This window comes from Tachypleus tridentatus, chromosome 11 (genome assembly GCF_004210375.1).
Source record: "Tachypleus tridentatus isolate NWPU-2018 chromosome 11, ASM421037v1, whole genome shotgun sequence".
NCBI lineage: Eukaryota > Metazoa > Arthropoda > Merostomata > Xiphosura > Limulidae > Tachypleus > Tachypleus tridentatus.
The window spans coordinates 48,315,597-48,339,217 of NC_134835.1; the positions used below are offsets into that span (position 1 = coordinate 48,315,597).

At 32.5% G+C, this 23,621-nt stretch overlaps 1 protein-coding gene across 1 annotated transcript in view; it reads right to left on the bottom strand.

Moving 5' to 3' along the window:
- Positions 1-6,039, bottom strand: part of LOC143232108 (uncharacterized) — a 114,454-nt gene extending 108,415 nt beyond the window's left edge. Inside the window, exon 1 of the mRNA XM_076467185.1 lies at positions 5,674-6,039. Coding sequence (XP_076323300.1) covers positions 5,674-5,809 — 136 coding nt within the window. The 5' untranslated portion in view covers positions 5,810-6,039. The remainder of the gene's footprint in view (positions 1-5,673) is intronic.
- Between the last annotated feature and the right edge of the window lie 17,582 nt (positions 6,040-23,621).

Below are 23,621 nucleotides of genomic sequence, written 5' to 3' on the forward strand. Positions count from 1 at the left end.
TCACACTATATTTACTTCACTATCAGGTTTGCATTATCTGTCATATTAGACTTACTTAGAGTAGGATAGTGTTATAGATTTACAGGTACATTTTACTTTAAACACCTGAAGTTTATATTTCTGTGTATCGAGTTTTTAAGTTTATAATAACATATAATTTCATCGATCTTTATTATTTTTACTTTTTTCTTTCTCAGAAAAAATACACTTTTATGACTATTGCGTGTCCATTAATACTTTTCATCAAAAATAAATAAAAACATTACGAAACACTTTTATGAATAACTTCTTATCGTTTAAAATACCAATTTGTTTTCGCGCAACTCACTAATGCTAGGATCCATAATATTGTATGACATTTCGTAGTAGTATATAATTTTGCTTGTTACAACGCTTAAGGAAATTATTAATTTATTGCGTAAAAGTATACGACAGTAGTTTGGTATTTACTCATATACACTATAAACCCTACAATATAAACATGTACGAACCTATAAGCAGTTTTATGTATAAATAGCTTAGAAAATGTGTTTAAAAAAAGTCGATGAAATCCATATGGAGCCATTAGTAATTTTACGGTTAATAGAAAATATATTGATTTAGCTGGGTTTTTTTTTGCATAACAAACTCGTTGTGCAAGAAAATAGTTTTAGAAGAGAAACCCTTTAAGGCAAAAAATAAGAAAAATGAGGTGCTATTCTTTCGCTACCTTTTGTTCGATTCATGTTTTTATCTAATCTTATTTTTGTATTTCTGTTATCTGAAGAGTAAGTGACTGTTCACTGACAGCTGTTGACTTTACATTGAAATTCCACCCTGTTCGTTTTCTACATTAATATGGGGCTACTAAATGTAGTATTAACAAATGTTCAGTTTATGCGTTAAATATACAGAGAGAGGAGAGAATAGTTATGACATCTATGTTAATATTTTGATCCAAACCCTATTTAGTTCGAGAAGAACTTCCTGAACATACATATGTTTGTTTATTTGTTGTTAAGCACAAAGCTTCACAATGGGCTATCGGTGCTCTGCCCAAATCAGGTATTAAAACCCGGTTTATAGCGTTGTAAGTCTGCAGGCATAACAGTGCGCCGCTAAGGTGCGAACATATATGTATAAAATAAACATTTTTCAGGCAAAACGGTTGGCGTGCCGAACTATGGATCTGAGGATTATGGTTTACGTCCCGGCGACGTGAAAAACAAAAATCGTTTTCACAGTCAGATGCTGGGAGTTCATTATAAGAGTGACAGTCAAATCCTACTATTCAGTGTGATAAGTGTACTCCAAGAATCTACGGTTAATGGTATTGAATCTACCAAATGATTTTGGTTACCTTGTTCTAATTATTTACTTTCATTTGATAAAAATGTCAATACTACAAAATCATACTATTAAACACATTATATAGATAGTATTTTTCCAGGAATTAAAACAGTTCTTTATTTTCCAGATGTGTGGATTTAAAAGTTAGGAGTGGGCTCTCCACTGAAATTTCATTTAAGTAAAATCTGCAATAACGATTTGCAGTATAAAACAAATTGTATAAATAATAATAAGTAAATATAAAACTCAACCATATCAGTCAAAAATGCAAAATGCAATTCGGATTAAATAATAGTAAAATATGGATAAACTTTGTACAGATAATAATATAATAAGTAAACACTACAGTACAGATAATAAGTAAACACTACAGTACAGATAATAAGTAAACACTACAGTATGGATAATAATATAATAAATAAACACTACAGTATGGATAATAATATAATAAATAAACACTACAGTACAGATAATAAGTAAACACTACAGTATGGATAATAATATAATAAGTAAACACTACAGTATGGATAATAATATAATAAATAAACACTACAGTACAGATAATAAGTAAACACTACAGTACAAATAATAAGTAAACACTACAGTACAGATAATAAGTAAACACTACAGTACAGATAATAAGTAAACACTACAGTACAGATAATAAGTAAACACTACAGTATGGATAATAAGTAAACACTACAGTATGGATAATAAGTAAACACTACAGTACAGATAATAAGTAAACACTACAGTATGGATAATAAGTAAACACTACAGTACAGATAATAAGTAAACACTACAGTATGGATAATAAGTAAACACTACAGTACAGATAATAAGTAAACACTACAGTATGGATAATAAGTAAACACTACAGTACATTGGTTCTGTTCTTTCCTGTTCTATTGGTATTTGTCTAAGCTCGCATATCTCTTCCTTCTATTCATTTAATATTTGTGTTATTGCTTGTTTTCCGACTAATCTGCCTTATTTCTTTGTTCCCCACCCCTTATAACTGTCACACTGTACCACGTGTTCCGTCGTTTCCTACCATATCTTACACAATAGAAACTGTCTTTACCTTCATTATCCAGTATTTATTTCTTTTTACAGAAGTGACACGACTCAGCCTTCCACTGGTTATCTCGCTTCAGTGTTACTCTCTATACATGAGCTCCTCACCTCTTCTTATATAATCTTAATTCCATTATTCTAATTTCCAACTTCTACTTGCTAGTATCTTCTATCCTACCACTCAGTATCTCCTTCATATCTTTTCCATTTACGGTATGCTAATCTAATTATTAATTATAAAATCCCAACCTATTAATTATTATATATACTTCTTTCCACCAAGACTGTTCATTTTTCTGTCTTCCACCTTTAACCTGTAACAATTTTTAAACCATTTACATTCTTTTACACATTCTATTTTTTGTTAAAATTATATGTCTTCTTTTATAGCAGCCACCAGTAGCATAGCTCTATGTCTGCAAACTTATGCAGCTGAAAAACAGGTTTCGATACCCTCGATGGGCAGACCGCAGACAGCCCATTGCGTAGCTTTGTACACAATTCTAAGCAAAAAACAAACCAAATATTCTCATATTTTCCTCAGTCGTAACTATTCCACCTCAACGTGACGTAGTGTCGTTTTTTTCACCCCTAATAACAATTTTTTATATATTATATGTAAATTCTCTATATTTTTACACTCAAACCAACAATAAAATTTTGATGTACATGTCAGTATAGCCTTATCTTTGGAATAAAACAGTCTTACGTACATCTGGATTTTGTCTAAAATCTTTCTTTTCTACATAGCAACTTGGTTTGTTTCAGTTGTTCAACTCTTTTTGGTAAATACGTTATATCTACTTTCTTTTCGTTATTTCTTTGAAATTAATACTTAAATATTTAAACTGCTTCAATGTTTTTATTTCTATTTTTATCTCTTTTTCATCGTTAAAAACATCAAACAAAAACTTGATTCTTCGGTACATTCGTATTTTAAAATACTCTTTCGAAATTCCAATCATTTCTTAGAAAACTCTTTTGTTTCAGTTGACAACAAACTATACGATACGATTATGCCAAATAAATCTTTCAATTCCTGTATTTTTACTTCCCGGACATGATTATTTCTCATCCTAACGTCTAAATCTGTCGTGTACATATTAAGTATTTGTATAAAAACAGTTTATGTATTCTACTCGTGTCCTTAAGACTTTTTACTTTTCTTGAGATATTTCTAGCAGCCTCTGAAACATTCTTTCTCACATAGTCACTTTATGCAACTTGTTAAATAATGATTACTGATTAATGTACGAAACGTAACTTTCAAGTCTTCGTAGAATGTATACAACTTCTCTCTCTTTCTTTGCAAATGTTTTTCAGTTACTGTGTGGATTATATATATATATATATCATGTCCTTTACTTTTCAGAACTTCGCCTGAACTTCAAGAAGAATTACCTTCTTCTCATCCTTGGTTCCTACAGTATTGCACTGCCGGCTTTGTGCTCCATCACAAACAAAAAATCTAATATAAATTCTTTCATCCATCTTTCGTCACGTATTTCTTCCCCTCTGGGATGTTCTTCTCCTATCTTTTATTTTATTTTTTATCTTCTCTCTTATATCATCTCCCATTAAAGTTTCTCATAAAGTATTCTCCCCTTCCATCTGCCTTAATGTGCTTACTTACATTTAATTCATACATTGCACTTTCATCTACACATTCTGTAAATCATACTCCGTATTTAACCGCTCATTATTTCTATCTCATTCAACTTTTCTTTCATCTATTATTCTCACAAACCTCCTGTATCTCTTCCCTCTGTTTTTCTCCGTCCCTTTTAGCATTATTCATCTGAATATTTGTTTCTTACATTCATCACTTCAACATGTTCATATCTATAATTCTTATTTCTTATATATTTTATGACTTTTACATTTGTTATATTTTTTATTTCCTGTTTATTCATCTCCCAAAGTCCATTCATCCCATTTCTTCTGTTTCTTGTCATGTGTTTTCTCCACTTCAGTTATTTGTATATTTCACAACATCATATTTTAACTACCTTACAACCCAACCTTGTATACCATCTAAATGTTTCTGTTTCTTTGATTTCACTTATTTCTTTCTACATTTCCACTGTTATCGTATGAAGGTTGGCCTCCACTTTCCCCTGTGTCTGTCAACTTGCCTCTTAATTCACAATTACACAACTAGCACTTTGTCTCCATACTAAATACGTTAATTTCCATCTATATCTCCTAGGTCACTGTATTAAGGATCTTTAACATATTCGCTCCCACTCATTTTCATCGTTTTTCTTCCCTGTGTGTTAAAAACTTTATTGTTTATTTCTTATTATTCCTTCTCTTCATTTCCTTCAACCTAAATTATCTTCTTCCTTTCAAGTTCCCCTCCCTTACTTTCACCCATGGATTTCTTTCCTATCTCTCTCCTCGTTGTTGTCTTTAACGCCGCCTGTATATCTGTTGTTTTCTGGATGGTTTTTACGGCATGCACAACACTCGACCAGACCAGACAATTATAACTTAAATAAGATAAATTTACGCTCATTTCAGTTTGATGAAAATTAATTTTTATATTGCATTTGGAATTAATGCTATCTTTAAGAGAAATACTAACATATTAGATACGATTAAATTTATATTGATAATAGATTACAGAAAAAGAAGTACCTTTTAAGACTGTATTGGATCTACATTTGAATTACACACTTGTAAACCCTGTTACTAAAGTGGCAACCGTTATTTTATTACATGTTACAGGTTTTACAGCTAGGTAGAATATTTTTGAAACCTTTTTTTCAATCATTGGTGTGATTATTCACAAGTATAAGAAACTATTACGGCAGCAACTAGTGGAATGTTACGACGTATTTTTCAAGCTCCCTCCTAGTGTCACAGCAATATGTCTGAGGATTTACAACGCTAGAAACCGGGTCTCGATACTCTTGGTGGGCAGAACACAGATAGCTCATTGTGTAGCTTTGCGCTTAACTTTAAACAAACAAACATTTTTTTTTCAAAACATTTCCAGCTTTTAAGTTTATTATTACGTAACAATGTAATGTGTGCAAAAGATGAAGCTGCTTCGGCCTTATATTGTTTCAAAAACAATATATGTATATTGTTATTTTGGACATGAAAATGTTATTTAGTTATATGCGCATACGAATTATCGCTTAAAGTGTTGGAATGAATATTCAAATCTTTACGTTTTTGTTCAAGTATTTTCGGAACATTTCCGATACACAGATAATCGTGTGTGCTGATAGTACAAAGAAACAAAGAATTTATACTTACCAGGTAACTGACTAAGCAGGATCAGTAAAAGGAGCAGAGTCCACATGGTATACGTTAATCTGGAACCACGACAGCGAACGATCGAACTCGGTCTCCTCACCAGTGAGGCCCATCTAACCGTTGACTTGGCGCCCATGTCTTACTGAGCAGCATACAGTGGCGCCAGTATTAGTTGATCTACGATTCACGGCTTCGAGTTCATTAACAAAATTTCTGTTTAGAAACCTGTAGCATTACTTCTGGCTCCACCAGAAGTTTCATTATAAGCTTATCAAACGGCTTTGAATATCTTTTCGACATGCATTTCAGCAAATGTACTTTCCTTTGCAGGTCCGGCACTACTATATTTATCGTGTCTTTACTCTCTCTGCGAGAAGAACGTGGTTCTGACGTCACAAGATGAATGTGGAGATGACACCCATACCGATGCTTGATGGTTCCTGTAGCCTTGCGAGATGAACGAAAGAACTATATTGGGTTCCAATATGAGATGTCACAACCATATTGTAAATCAACATTATTTAAACATCAAATTTATGATGGAAAAACAAGATTCTGGGGTCTCATGTTTACGTTTATTTACATTTAATTTACATAAAACATAAAATGTTTCTCTCAGTGTTTCTAAACAATAATGCCTTTAATTAAGTGTTATTAAACATAAAAAATATGTTATCAAGCAAAGTAAAGAAAATACATTAAAATCAGACGAAAGGTTCAAACTGTTCTCCCCTGAAATCCGAATATTAATAATAATAGCATGACATTATTATTGTTTCATACTACTATAATTATAGTTATAACAGTTCTCTTAATTGTAAGACTGATATATTCAGTTCTGAAATTTTCAATAATACTTTAACCCTGTTCATAAATTTCTCTTTCTTTCTATCTAACAAAATTACTGGGGGACACATTAACAATATTTATTGTAGATATTCCGTGTGTATCGATACGTTAAGTTTAGTATACTAGATTTGTTCAAACCTGATTTACTGCCGTTTAGCAGTAGGTTTATTCGTGAACATGATTAAATAGAAATACCAGTAGATTTATTCATGAACTTAATGAGACAGAGCTATGAGTAGATTTATTCGGGAGCTTGATTAGACAGGACTATCAGTAGATTTATTAACGAACTTGATTAGACCGATCTAGTAGAAGGCTTATCCATGAACTTAATGAGACAGATCAATCAGTAGATTTATTAACGAACTTGATTAGACCGATCTAGTAGAAGGCTTATCCATGAACTTAATGAGACAGATCAATCAGTAGATTTATTAACGAACTTGATTAGACCGATCTAGTAGAAGGCTTATCCATGAACTTAATGAGACAGATCAATCAGCAGATTTATTAACGAACTTGATTAGACTGATCTAGTAGAAGGCTTATCCATGAACTTAATGAGACAGATCAATCAGCAGATTTATTAACGAACTTGATTAGACCGATCTAGTAGAAGGCTTATCCATGAACTTAATGAGACAGATCAATCAGTAGATTTATTAACGAACTTGATTAGACCGATCTAGTAGAAGGCTTATCCATGAACTTAATGAGACAGATCAATCAGTAGATTTATTAACGAACTTGATTAGACCGATCTAGTAGAAGGCTTATCCATGAACTTAATGAGACAGATCAATCAGCAGATTTATTAACGAACTTGATTAGACCGATCTAGTAGAAGGCTTATCCATGAACTTAATGAGACAGATCAATCAGCAGATTTATTAACGAACTTGATTAGACCGATCTAGTAGAAGGCTTATCCATGAACTTAATGAGACAGATCAATCAGCAGATTTATTAACGAACTTGACTAGACAGATTTACCAGTAGATTTATTCATGAATGAGACAGATCAATGTATGAAAGACAGTTTGTTCACAAAGTAAACAAAAAAGAAAGAAGAAAAATGAATCAGTAAAGAGTTAATTAATTAATTAATTTGAAAGTCAGACAACTTAAATACATTTCTTATTTATAACAACAGAAAATGACATCGACAATGTAAATATACTTAAATGTTTTGAGAAGTTTAATACTAAGAAAAAAGAACGTAGATTATGCTTTAGGCTTCAATAAATACTTAATTGTGACTTTTATGGCTATTATATGATTTTACCTTGATAAAGTTTGTATATATGCTTGTTAATTTGTTTAACCTAAAGCTGCACAACTGGCTATCTCAGTTTGTGACTACCTTAAGGTTTGAGTCACCAATTTCAGTGTTATAAAAGTTATATTAGTTTAATATCTAAAGAAAAATGGCGTTAATTAACATTAATATCAAAGGTTCGTTTGTATTTGAATTTCGCGCAAAGCTACGCAAGGGCTATCTGCGCTAGCCGTCTCTAATTTAGCAGTGTAAGACTAGTGGAAAGGCAGCTAGTTACCACCACCCACCGCCAACTCTTGGGCTACTCTTTTTACCAACGGCTGAAAGGACGAGCATGTTTGGTGTGACAGGGATTCAAACTCGCGACCCTCGGATTACGAGTCGAGTGACTTAACCACCTGGCCATGCCAGGCCATAATTTCAAAGGACTAGAATGAAAAAAAACATCGACTTACAAAAAGCGTAAGTTTGCTTTTAATTTCTCGCAAAGCTACACGAGGGCTATCTGCACTAGCCGTCCGTAATTTAGCAACATAAGACTAACGGAAAAGCAGCTAGTGATCACTACCCACCGCCAACTTTTGGGCTACTCTTTTACCAACTAATAGTGGGCTTGACTGTAACATTATAACGCCCCCACAGCTGAAAGGGCAAGCATATTTGGTGTGACGAGGAGTTGAACCCGCGACTCTCAGTAGAATTTATTGATCTTGTCATCTTAGGATCATTATACTCTTTACCAGGCATATAATAACAAATGAGCTGGATTTGCTAACTTTACGAAATACATTTTACTTCGTTTAGCTTATTGTATCTTTATTTAAGATTGAACTTTAAAGTTAATTATGACATAAACTGTCTTTAAAACATTTCACTGTATTTTTTTTGTTGCAGGTCCTTATACTTTCATGTAAGAGTGCGGGAAATTATTGTAACAATTTTTACGCTAATATATGCTCTAATCATTTACACAGGGTCTGAAGCTGTTGTATTGTATTTCTAGTTATGAACATTACAAAAACATATAATATAATGACTTATTTCTCTAACACCCTCTACCTTAAATATATCCAAATGAAACACTGAAATGGAACAACACCAGATTTTATGATCTGTAGGGGATTAAGTCAACTCGGTTCAACTCATTGTTCCAACTAACAAAATTTTATCTGCTTTTGTGAAATACACATTCATATTTTGAATCTATGTACAGTAAATACATAATTTTTCTCTATTTCTGCGGTTATTCCCATCCTTAACTATAAATCCCTGAAATATAGAAAACGCAAAAATAAAACTCGCGAACCAACATTGTAGCCATTCTGAGATACATTTTTATTTCAAGTGGCTTTCTCGTCATCAAGAAATAGTGATGTATTTAGAGTTATTATATGTAAAAACGGCTGGTTTGGGTTGAGAAAACCAGCCGTTTTTACATATATATATTTTTCTATAAGTGGATATTTTCGTCATCATTGATTATTTAGTTATTGATCTCTGTATTTAATACAAGGAGTTTTTGAGAGTCATTCCTACTTATCAGGTTCCAAATAACATAAGTCATTTTTATACTTTAACAAAAACACAACAAGCAAATTCAAATAACATGCTTTATTCTAGTATCTAAACACACTACCAACAAATTAACATGCACATTTAATATAGTCGTACAATGTATATGTATTAACACGAAAATATCATTCTAACACGCACATAACGTACTAATATGATAATTTAAGCCATGTATCTTAATAGGTATTTGTATATTAAAGTCACGTAGATAGACATACTTTGGTCTGCTCTTTGAAACACTGACAATATATATCAATAGAAAACAGAATATCTTCAACCACAATTTTATCATTTAAATTTAAATATATCATTTAATTACCATTTCCTGCCTATGGAATGTCTAACAGTTTTCTGTGATAACAGACAGCTTAACATAAGACGTAGGTACACAATAATTATCCATTCTACCTACTAGTGCGAGGAATGATTCTTGCATAAATACTCAAGTGGTTCAGCACTCTCGATGAGAGCGAAGTGTCTTTATTTAATCGATATTTGTATTACATTGTCTGCCGACTTAATAAAATCAACTTGAATTATTACATGAGCTTGAATAATCAAGTGAAACTTTACAAGATGTTTAATACTACACCCATTATCTGGTACGTGATATTTCACACATTAACGACACACTACATCCCACACATTCTCACCGTCTTTATAACTTGGTCTTCACACTATTTACGGATACACTGTTCATTCTATAGGTACAATGCCACAACCTCCACGGATACACTGCTGCTTATTCTACAGGTACAATGTCACAACCTCCACGGATACACTGCTGCTCATTCTACAGGTACAATGGCACAACCTCCACATAAATATTATGTTTTTTATTACTAAATGATGCAAAAAATATGTTTCGGTTCACATGATTATTCTAAAAATTTAAACTTAATTTACTTTCAGATCGAAGGTTTCTAAGAAAAGAGAATATACTTTTTAAAAGAGCTTTTAATTGGATGATACTTCAAAGTACAGCTCTTCATGGATGACCTCTACAGATATGTTTGCTAACACTGATAACATGTTTAATTCGATAATCGCTACGAAAAGCAAGAAAATAAATCAGTTAGCATTTCCTTATGTTGTTTGTTCTGACATTAAGAAATATGATATTTTGTTTGTTTAAGTAAATTCGTCTTTTGAGCTGCTTAACACGAAAACAAAATTTACATCGATTTATCTAAAAAACTAAATTGTATTTCTAGAACATTCTGCTACCTCCTCGGGTTTTGTTGTTAAACGTTTCATAGTAGGACGCTTTAAATCAAACTTTTTTTTCGTTTTTACGTAAAATATTATCTTCAATATAGAGTAATTTAAGAACCAAAATAACTGATTTTAATAATCAACATTATAGATACTGTTCTAGTGTCGGCAGAGGTAACAGCGTGAGTAACAAGTTTCTTGTAATTAAAGCGAGTTTAAAGACAATATAACTGATTTTAATAATCAATATTATAGATACAGTTCTAGTGTAAACAGAGGTAACAGCTAATGTAAAGGGTTTATTGTGATTAAAATTGTCTTAAAAGGAAAGTAACTGATTATAATTATCGACATTATAGATACAATGCTAGTGCAAGCAAAGCTAAGGGTTAGTGTAAAAGATTTGTTATAATGATGTTTTGATATGAAGGAACAGTATAATATCAATTTATAGTACGTATCAGAATGGGCGTTTACTGATAGATGTATATTCAGTTTTAATGTATCAATATGTAATTCATTTACGTATATCTTAATGAGTATTAGTTTGATTATTCGAAACTAATGGATGACAACCCTCTTTCCTCTTGAAATATACGCTTTATATCTGTGGTTAATAGCACAATACGAGATGTAACTGTCAAATATATTAAAGCTAACTGTCTATAATATCTTTCAAAGTGTGCTAAGACCAGTTTTCCAGAAACCAAATAGAAGATTGAATATGCGACACTTTCTGCCAACTGAAAATATAAATAAGTTTATAAAACCGGTAGCAAACGGTTTAATCTTGATCTGTGTCCCACCATATACACAGACAAATGATAAATGCTCACTGTGAATAATGGTATTTGATGTATATTTATAGAAAGATCGAAAAAGTAAAATATGATAAAGAACAGGAATAACTGGGAGGGCAAATTTTATATGTTGTTTAAGAGCAGGTGGAGATTAGTAATTAGGTTGTTGAGATGTGAGTGGAAAAGTCCCAGGTTCCAGCCTGCGATATGGCACTGAATACACTATCCATTTTTAGTTGTAGATCATTATAAAAATAACATTCATTCTGTTATCTACACGATCGGTTAGTTGGTTGGTTGTGAATTTCGCGCAAAACTACACAAGGGCTATCTCCACTAGCCGTCTCTACTTTAACTGTGTAAGACTATAATGGAGGCAGCTAGTCATCACCACCCACTGCCAACTCTTGGGCTACTCTTTTTACCAACGAATAGTGGGATTGACTGTCACATATAACGCCCCCACGGGTGAAAGAGGGACATGTTTGATATTACAGCATTCGATCCCGGCACCCTCAGATTACGAGTCGAGCGCCCTAACCATCTGGCTGTGCCGGGCCATTTAAACGATCGGTGTCTCCGACCAGTTGTCTTTTTTTCCTCCTATCAGCAGTTTTATATTAGGCATGGTTTTGTCTGAGACCTGACTGATTAAATCATGTGTTGCATGGGATACATTCAGCTTTAAAATAGATTATGACACATTATGTTGTTTCTTGAATATAATTTTGTTGTTCTTAGCTTCTTGTTTGTAAAATATTGTCTTTTCAACTTTCATCTTACTTGACATAATAAACCATAAGTCGTTACACTAACTAGTATAAACGGAAACTGGTGATACATGTTCTGTGTTTACATTAACCATATGTTTTTATAGAAATGGATCTTTTTTCAACACTGGGAGGTTAACATTTTCTCTGAAAGAAGATTTTGTTGCAACAATTCATATTATAACTTCTTGACGTTTCTGATTTTTCTTTTTTTTGGACAGTTTGTTGTACCGGATACTTTTGAGTAACAAATAATCTACAGTGACAGTTTCAAGTGTACACAGAGGTACTCTTGATATCAAGGTAGGCCTTAGACTAGAATGTAGCCAATGAAAAAAGTTAGTTTACTAGAATCTTGTATTCAAAATTGCAGCGGAAGCCTCCAAAAATTGCCTCTCCAAGCTACCTAGTTAGTGAAAACTGCTTCACATAACCAAGAAGCTGACCAAGAAAGTAGCTCTGACCCCAAACTTGCAAATGGCTTAACTGACAACTTCCACACCACTTACTATAACCTGAGCCATGTCGTAAGCAACATCACAAAATACCTGAAATCAATAAATACGTTTTCAGAGCTAAGACATAGGGAATCATAGGTCTTTAAACAGATTTCTATTTAACCCTGATGGAGACTATACAGAAGCCGGGTATTATTGAAAAATGATATGACATCCCAGCATCATTCAGAATTCCCCATGGCAAATCTCCAGGTCATTTCTGTACCTTTACAACCTTCAACAAGCAAACATTACCGATAAACTCAGGTTATAAAATGAACAAAAACCTAAATTATGCTTCTGAAAGGAATTAGCACAAAAAGTCCCAAAACCAATCGAGAGGAAATTACGAGTTTTTCTGGTCCGTACATTTTACAGGAACTAAATTATGAATGAGGTCCTTCAATTTTCTTGTTATTTTATTCTAATGTACATTCATAATTAATGTGAAACGTAGAGATTTACGCGCATGACTGAAGTTGCTCAAAAAAAAGCAAAAACTACCACTTTGTTTATTAATACCACTGCTTATTAATAAATGTGTTAATACCAATACCAGCCGTTCTGAGACAAAATATGTCACTAAATTGTAGCTTAATATACTGTTGCAGTTTGTTGTTTTTAACCTAGACATTCATATACATTTGTATGCTTATTTACCCGAAAGTAAATTTGACCTAATTTCGTAAGTGTGTTTTTTGATTTTTCGTGTTTTCTCAAAAGTTTGGATAACAGCTTTATCAAGCATGTAAAACGAAACGGGCTAAAGTTAGTGAATGAACCTGTTCTTGTGAGTTAATAACTAAACGATTTTATTTTAATTCAACCTAATTATTTTAACTTATGCTTAGAATTACACAACGAAGTGGCGATTGGTTTGGTTTCTTTTGAATTTCGCGCAAAGCTACTCGAGGGCTATCTGCGCTAGCCGTCTCTAATTTAGCACTTTAAGGCTAGAGGGAGGGCAGTTATTCATCGTCACCCATCGCCAACTCTTGGGCTGCTCTTTTACCAACGAATAGCTGGATTAACCGTCATTTTAACACCCCACGACTAAAAGGGTGAGCATGTTTGGTGTGACGGAGATTCGAACCAGCGAGCCTCAGATTAAGAATCGAGTTCCTTAACCACCTAGCCATGCCGGACCGCACAAAGTGGCGATTTCTGTACAATCACACAGTGTTTAAGCAGTTTTTAGGGTTATATGTATACCTCAAACCATTCGTGAACTGTTTGAGAGATTGTTTAGGTAAAGTATTCATGAAGAAACTTAGTGCAATGCAACTGCCTGTTGCAGAAACACAAGTGTCCATTCACCTAAGTTTCATCATATTTGTGTGATGTTTTCCAATATTAGAAGTTGGAATGAAACATATTTCTGGAAATAATGTTTTCCTTTTCTAAATTAAACTTTGTTTTGGTTTTGTTGGATGACAGAAGTTTTCTGTTTTTGCTACAGAGCTAATTAATTCTCTCAAAGTAAGATGAAAGCATTATTATATGTTAATCGATATAAGTGTGATATATGCATATGCAACTTTTAAAACAAGAAATAATCATAAATAAACTGCAAGTCTCTCAAGCATAAAATAACACACACACACATTTATTCAGCAAAGAAAAAATACAGTTTTCCATTGATACCTCGATAGTACTGTTCCACTTGTGTACTTTGAATGCCCACTTGGAAGATATTTTTCAATGTGAATAATCAATATCTTTCCTACTTATATGCTTTCCAGCGTTTAGTTTCGAAAATGATCATGTCCACTATTTTTCCATAGGTACATTTATCGATGTATTATCTCAAGGAAACAACGATTCACGTAAATCTCTAGAATGATTACTTTGCTATCATTTGGTGATTATTTTCAAGTATATTCATATTAAAGTTCTATACCCGAATTTTTAAAATAATTTTGTTCATATTAAGTTTTAAAGAATGTTATGAATACAGTTGTAATACAGTTTAAACCAAATACAAAAAAGTCGTTTCACGTTTGTCTAGTTAATGAGAAATATTTAATGTTGTTTGCAATAAACACAAATGTTCACCTAATACCGTTTATAGCTTAGGGGAAGGCAGATTTGAAAACAAAAAAAATATACTAAGTATTTATTATTTTCACGTTTGATATATAAAACTGAAACTTCCCGTAAACGTAGTAAAATATTTTTCAAGTTACAACTTCACTACACTTGATCGTCTTTATAAGTGGATAAATTTCGTCATTTTCTAATCTCGTAATATAGATTAAATTGGCAGGTGAATTAAAACACAAAATAAGAATACTGGAATTAGACACATTTTCATAAATGATAAGTAAGAACTTGAAAAAATAACATTTATAACATCGAATAAACTAAGTCTAATAATGTGATTAACATAATTAACGGCCTTTCTTTGTCATTTATATTTGCTCATCTAGAAACTAACCTAAGTCTGTTCATTTATTTGTAGTTAAGCTACACAATGAACTATCTGTGATCTGTCAACCACGACTACTGAAAACCGGTTTCGAGTGGTGTAAATCCGCAGACATGACGCTTTGCCACTGAGGAGGCCTGATCTAAATCTTAACTAACTTTAACACTGCGAGGTGGTTACTGTCTTCAAACCTGTAGTCCTGATATGAACTGTTAGTGAGGTTCGAAACTGGGACTTGCTTGTACTTTTGATTGGAAATGAATACTCGCATGATATCTACAATATACAATTACATTATTTGACAAAAAATATTATTGAATTAATATACACAGCACAATTGTTACCAAAACCTGAGATGTAGAATTTTACTGAAAAAATTTGGTGAATAAATAAAAAAAATTATAAAACATGCGTCTACAGAAAAAAAATCCACAATTATTAGATGATATGGACAATACTGTAATGTTTCCAAACAGTATCAACTCTGAAGAAAAAATAAACGAAGAATACACATTATTTAAGTGTTTACTGAGTGAATTAGTTTTAATTTGACTTCCACTCATTGTAGGCCTAAAGTTGTAACGTATCAGGCATGTGAAACTACGTTTATAAAAAATAAATATAAAATGATTTTATGTGATTTTTCCTATCTTGTTTCCCTTTGAAAACGTAGCGTTCTTAGTAATATAATTTACTTTAAAAAACAACAACATATAACAACATATATACCAATAAGATTTTAGAAATATTTTATTAGTAAAAAGGCCCCCCGCTAGTACAGCGGTATGTCTCCGGATTTACAATGCTAAAATCAGCGGTTCGATTCCCCTCGGTGGGCTGAAATGATAGCCCTTTGAGGCTTTGCTGTACCAAACACACACACATTAATAAAAGGGATAATGCAGTTTAAATTACCATCAATCTCCATATTAAGTTGTTTGAAAAGAAAAATGCCAAAAAACAAAATAATTATTATACTTTTTGAGGACCGAGATTTGTAAACTTTAGCAAGCACAAAACAAATTTTGTCTACCAAAAGTGTGTGTGTTTTATTATAGCAAAGTCACATCGGCTATCTGCTGAGTCCACAGAGGGAAATCAAACCACTGATTTTAAAGTTATAAATCCGTAGGCTTACCGCTGTAAAGTGGGGGACTATATAAAGTATAATATTTTCTTATGGAAGCGTTTGTGATAAACTGATTAAAATATTTTAACGATATCCTTTTCTTAACCGATAACTTTCGAAACTAATAAATGAAAAATTAAAGAAAATTGATTTTGAGGATACGCTAAGTCCCTTCAAATACTTGAAAAAAACAGAAACTTTACCTTGGGTTAATATAAACTTTAAAATATTAATATGTTATGTTTCTGATACATGTGATTAAACAACATATTGTCTGAGCGCAGGATTGTTTCACTGCAGTTCTTTTAATCAGAAATGTACCTCTCTCTCCCTCTCAGAAACTCAACAGTAGGATTGGGCGCGCATAATGCATATGTTCAGAGTTCGATCTTTGTGGTAGGCATAGCACAAACAGTCCATTCAAACAAACAAAAGCAAAAACTAAATTTTGTATTTCAAACTAAAAGTATTTTCAATAAATTTTAGGCTTATCTTTTGCCATTATCCTTACTAGGAAGCTTTTTCCATTAATTCCGGAAGTCATCGAGACATCTCGACTTGTAGCAGGCATAAAGTGTATCTCAAATGTTATTTCACTGCAATACTGAAAAAATCAACTATTAGTGTGAGCTTTGTTAACTTATCTAACGCAAAAAACACCTCATAATTATTGTTTGTGTTGGAATATCAAGCTTCAGTCTGTCTGTTTTATCTTATTTATTTTATTCAAAAACTTACAGATTGATATTTCTGATTTATTTTATGTTCGTATTGATAAAGAAAACGTTTTTCGTCACGTTATCTATTCCATAAAATAAAACAGTTTTTATTATCCAACACCTTTCACAAGATTGTTCTAAAATAATGAGCGCCTTTCAACCATCACCAATTTTACTGTTTGTTCGTAAACACACACACACACACAAAACAAACGAAGTTATGAAAAGTTCTGCAGGAAATATCCTTTCTTAATTAACGAAACTAACTTAAGCCAATGCATTTTGAGTTTATGAAATTACATAGTAGTCAGTACAGTTCTAATTCAACACTGTTGCTTAAAAAACAAACAAAAATACTTCAGAAAATTAAAACTGCATACAAAGATAAAAACCACTGAAAAGAAAGATAATTTTAGGACAATATTATTAGTATTTTGCATTAAATACGATAAATGTAATTAAAAGTTTCATAAGTTCTTGCATTACACCTCTTTTTTTCTAAATATCTTTAGATAATAGTATTTTAAATGCATAAGTATAGCAATGATGGTCCTTAACACTGACGAGAGTTCACTTTACTACATTACAAACAATTTCGAATTTCTAGAAACTACAAAACGTTTGATAGGCTGTGTTTGAAAGCATGTTGTTTTGGCTGTTAAAGGTGACATACCCACTCATTACATGTTCATTCTATGATTAATCACTTTCCTGTAATTTATATATTACATGTTTCTTGTATTCTCATAAAATCTAAAACTCTCTCACGACTGCCACATTCCTTTATTACACTTTTTTCACTCATCCTTGATCACTTGCACGTGCCAAACATTTTCTTAAACTGTGTTTTTGTTTTAAAGCTTTAATCAACTTCGAAGGCGATAAATTTAATTTCTACGATGTCTCAGCTCTTTTCAAGTTTAGTTTGGTTTGTTTTGAATTTCGCGCAAAACTATACAAGGACTATCTGTGCTAGCCGTCCCTAATTTAATAGTGTAAGACTAGAGGGAAGGCAGCTAGTTATCGCCGCCCACCGCTAACTCTTGGGCTACTCTTTTACCAACGAGTAGTGGAATTGACCGAACCATTATAATGCCCTCACAGCTGAAAGAGCGGGCATGTTTGGTGCGACGAGGATTCGAACCCGCGACCTTCAGATTACGAGTCGCGCGCCTTAATCCACCTGGTCATGCTGGGCCTCTTTCCAAGATTCGAAAAAAAAACGCAAAAGTGATTGAAGTTACAAGAAAAATAAACGGAACAATGCCATCAAGGTTAAGAAAAAGCCATACGAGGTGACTTTAGAGCAATTGTTATTTTTGAAGTCTTAATTATAGATAAATTAAATTAAAGTTTCCAATTTTTATTATATTATTCCGCTCACTTGACTCAAATGTTTGACTTCATGTCCCAGACAAATTACCTTTATCTCAGTGTCAGAGCTAATCATTATGACTTGTGCAAATTATCTCTTTCTCTAGATTATCTCAGCATTCTCTCTTCACATTCCAGGCCTCCTCAGTATGATTTTTGTGTCATATTACAGACCATATTCCCTTTTTTAGTACCGTTTGATTAGATTATGTCTACCCAGAATTCCTTTGTAACTTCACGTTTCTAATTACTCTCAGCCTCTTCATGCAAGGACATAAAATTATTATACCTTCGTTTCCTTCATTACGAATGAGTCATGTCTTAAATTACAACTTTTTCTCTAAGATGATGTTTGTATTATGAATACGATTAATTCTAGTTTTGTCAGTAACAATACTGAATAAACCAAAACCAGATTGAACCGGAGGATTGGCTTTTTTTTTTCCATATGTGACGTATCCCAATTATCTTTCACTAATTATATGAAATCTGTTTCCAAACATTTATTGTTTGTTTTTGTTTTTGAATTTCGCGCAAAGCTACTCGAGGGCTATCTGTGCTAGCCGTCCCTAATTTAGGAGAGTAAGACTAGAGGAGAGGCAACTAATCATCACCACCCACCGCCAACTCTGGGGCTACTCTTTTACCAATGACTAGTGGGATTGATCGCCACATTATAACGCCCTTACAGCTCAAAGAACGAGCATGTTTGGTGCAACGGGGATTCAAATCCGCGACCCTCGGATTATGAATCGAGTGTCTTAACAACCTGGCAATGCTGGGCCCGCGTATACTTCACAAGCATGCATGAACACGTTGCTTTCCGCTCTTACAACCAGGGGAAGTTATCAAGCTAAAAGAATTCAACCTTTAAAATTAATAAACTTCAGTAATTTAACTCCTGTAAATCTACAGTTGTGGACTGTAATAAAACATTCTGTGCTTTTATTTAAAGTAGGTTATAAAGCCGTTACAAAACGTTCAAAGAAATACAATGAAGATATAGTTTCTAGCTTTTTCCTTTACACATCTGTTTTAACTACCAAGTTCAGAAGTGTAGCCACAGAGTAGGTATTTATGGATCCGACAGTTTCTGGAACAATCATAGCGAACGTTTCACTAAAATCGTTCACTTCGAGCCTCACAGTTTCAGAGATAAAATTTCATATTCTAGAAAGCCTTGAATGATCTTCAATATTTATTAAGAAGTTGGAGCCTTCAGTGAAGTTTTGTTACTTGGTTACAAACTAAGAATGATATAAAAAAATCAACTGCTTTATTAGTTTTGTGTTTAGTATGTTGTTGTTTTTTACGCCCGCACAACCAGATCAATAAGTTTGTAATGGCTACCTTCGCAGTTCCCAAAACGATGTAAATCGGGCATTCGGAGGAACAGTGATAGAAGATTTAAGTTAAGCATTAGATGTCTTTTGCCTGAGAAGACAAAGAGAACGACTTATGTCGAGGTTGACACATTTGTCTCACGTGACAGGAATTTATACGAAGTTTCCTCAAAGCTTGAATGACAAAACAGCAAGACACTTGTGGAAAAGAATGAAAAGTAGTCATATATATATACTGAATTTATTACAGATTAACAAGTAAAAACGTTCGTAGATCTTTAGAAAATTCAGACTAATTCAAGTCAATTGCTTAGTTTTAAGCAGCGTACAAAGTTGGGTTTAAATAATTTGGAACACATTACAGAATTAATCAGTTCAAATGTTACAAATAATAATATTGTGGAAATTATCTTCTAAAACTAAAGAAACCATTTGTCATACTGAAATTTTAAAATCCTTTCTAACTCACCTGTGCATACGCTACTATTAACATAATGTTTAATGTTAATTCCACAGATCACAGTGACTTAGACCCATTTGATGAGTTTTAATCAATATTATAGTATATTTTATCGAGTAAAAGCTTAATGACCACAACAGTGATATCAGCGAACTACAGATGAGTAGAAGTTCCAGCACTGTCCTGGATCACAGAAGTTTCAGCACTGTCTTGGATCACAGAAGTTTCAGCACTGTCCTGGATCACAGAAGTTTCAGCACTGTCTTGGATCACAGAAGTTTCAGCACTGTCTTGGATCACAGAAGTTTCAGCACTGTCCTGGATCACAGAAGTTTCAGCACTGTCTTGGATCACAGAAGTTCCAGCACTGTCCTGGATCACAGAAGTAAGTAACAAGCTTTTCTGTTTCTTGTTACTCACTTTTCAATGTTTTTTTTTTCATTTAGCATAGTGTAGGTAATTTTATCTAGTAACATTTATCGTAAAAACATTTATTACAATAACAATGTGCTTCTGTAACTTTCTGTTGGCTAACATAATTATAGCTACTCGATGCCTCCCAGTATTACAGTGGTATGTTTGCGGACTTATACTGCTAGATAGTTCTTTATTTAGCTTTGTGCACAATAACAAAACAAACAAACGAAACATCTAATTAATTTCTTGTCTTTTCCAATAATACAATATTTTGACATTCTGCAGGGTAATTATTACTTCTTACCACAGGCTTATACACATTTTCGGGTGTTTATTTCGCTCATTAAAAAAGGATTAATTTAACATGTCTGCCTATAACACATCTTACGTCTTTTTGGATAAATATAAAAAAAATACTGTCTCCAAGTAACACAATGAATATTATTTGACACAAAATAATGTAATAAATAAAACACTCTATATATTATAACCACTATCTATTATAACACACAAATATATATATAATACTTTTATGTTTCATATGCAAAAATATATTTCATCACAGTCAGCCTGGCCAGTCTCAGATTAATCAGCTTTACGACTTAACATATATATCTACGATAACGTATTTTACCAATACAAACAAAAGCTCTTCGACCAGGTGATCTGTTTGATAACTTAAAAACTATATGATAGCCAACAATAAACGATAGCTCTTGTTCAGCCTGGCAGAGATCAGTCTTGATTTGATAGAACTATTTACTAAGAACTAACAAAAGCTCAATAATCAATATCAATAGTTAATTTTGGTTAGCCTGATCAAAGTCAAACTAGTTTGTTCAAAAACCTCATATCAGAATAGCAGATAATTTGACCAACAATAAACAGGAATTTAGTGGTTAGTCTTGGTCATCTTGATCGAGATTAGAATTGCCTCTTTGACGACTCACATAACATGTACGTTTTGGTCAATTTAGTTGAGGCTAGATTGACTTACCTGATGATTTTATAATTATGTAATGGCTGGTTTTACCAACATAACAGCCATACGGTTAGTCTCAATCAGTCACCAGAAGAGCACCGTTATTTCAAATGCCATGATACGTACAATATTTTTTGTAAAATTATTTTTTAATAAAGCCTTAACTATATAAGAATATATGAGCACTTTTTAAAAGGTAAATTAAAAGGGTGGTTTATGATAATATAAAAGTGGAAGTTGAACATAACTATAGTTATGACATATAAATACGAATTACGAGAATACCGAGCGATATATGTATTAAAGATATAAGTGACGAAAAGTAGCTAGCTTAAACGTTATTTGATATTTTAATTTGATAAATATAGCACCTGTTTGAAAGATAGGTTTATGCATTATCGTGGAAACTCTTTTACTTAATTCAGTTATAAAATAGAAATAAAATAATAAAATATAAATCCTTAGAGAGGATTGTTAGGCTACAAAAAGAGCTTTTAAAATATCCAGGCATTTGATCCCTTGGAAATTCCATCTCACTGAGTATAGTTTTGATGTGCATGCATGTGCATTGTGGCGGTGGTGTTATCTAGTTCGAGAAGTGAATCTTTATAGCATCAATAGCTGAGCTACTTTTCCAGCTTATCAGTATCATATCATTCTATGGTATTCATGCGCCAGTTTCAGGAAATAATTTTAAGAAAGTAGTTCCTAAAATAATAAGAAATATTAAGAGAGATAGCTTTCGTAAGAGTGTTTCATAAAACTTTTCACATCTTAATCCCTATCCTATCCTAAGTTCTCTCATAAACTTTACTATAGGTGAATTTAGTGTCTTAAGACAGAATTATACATGACTCCCACCTAAACTACACAAACTAATAATTTTTATTTAACAAAAAATTACACCGGTAGATTGAAAATGTCCTGCAAAATATGTTTGTATGTGACAAAAATTGAGAAAAAACTGACCATTGTTTGACACGACTGAAACGTCTGTCGCCTTAGAAAAGTCTTCTATGACTTAAAGCTTTCTCGATTATTACTTTTTCGTATCTAATTGAACGAAATCTATTTAAAATAAATAAAAATAAAGATGCGTTACATTTATGAAAACCAAAAAAATATGTGTAATTAATAGAACATTAGAGCATTTTCTACAAATTTCATACCACATGAACTGATTTAAAAGAGATAGCATTTCCAATATAATGTGTTCTTAAGACACTTCTTAAGTCATCCTTAGCTAACACATTTTGAAGAAAGCTTTATGAAATACCTTAAATTTTTGAGTTTCAATTTATTTATTGCCCTAAGGAAGAACTTCAGATGTATTCGTAAAACTGAACTTAGTTTATCAGCAGCCTAGCTGAAACAGAAAAATAGACCAACGCCAGCAGCCAAAACAGTGCCTGAATCTATTTTCTAAAATGCGTTGAAAATTTCCATGTAATACAGTTGGAGATAGGTCCCTCGTATTACCCATATAGTGACACACTTTTGAATGAACATATCACTTTAACAGGGTGATTTTACTAAGTTTTTGCGATATTAGTGAACCAGTTGGTAATCGTTACGTATAAGAATACTTGCTTAACTTTGTTCCTGACTATCATTTCCTTGGTTTTGAAATTCAAAGAACATTCATAACCTGTTTAACTTTGATTTTAAAATTTACAGTTTACAAGCCCCATTGGTGCCCACGTGATGTTTAACTGCCTGTTGAGCAAGAATAAAATGTAAGTTAGGGGCATTCAATGTTTACTAAGTCAAGATACACATAAGATTTTTTAAAGTTAACTAAAGTAGTCTAGAAGACAATACGGTTAGATAGATACAGCTTTGGTTAACTGATATTTTCATTCGGATTTTGCTAATTTAATTTAGTCTAAAAGTTTTAGTCTATACAAATCACTAAAAACACTAATATATAAAGAACGTAACCCACATATGTATTCCAATTATGAACATGTTCAGTCAATAAGAAAACATTTGCCTGTGGTTTTAGTTCTTCGGCACAGACCAGAAGGCGAAGAAAAGAAAAACAAAAAAGAAATGAATTAACCATTTGGCCTCGTGATACGATTCTTATCCTTATCCTTGTGCTTATAGTCTCC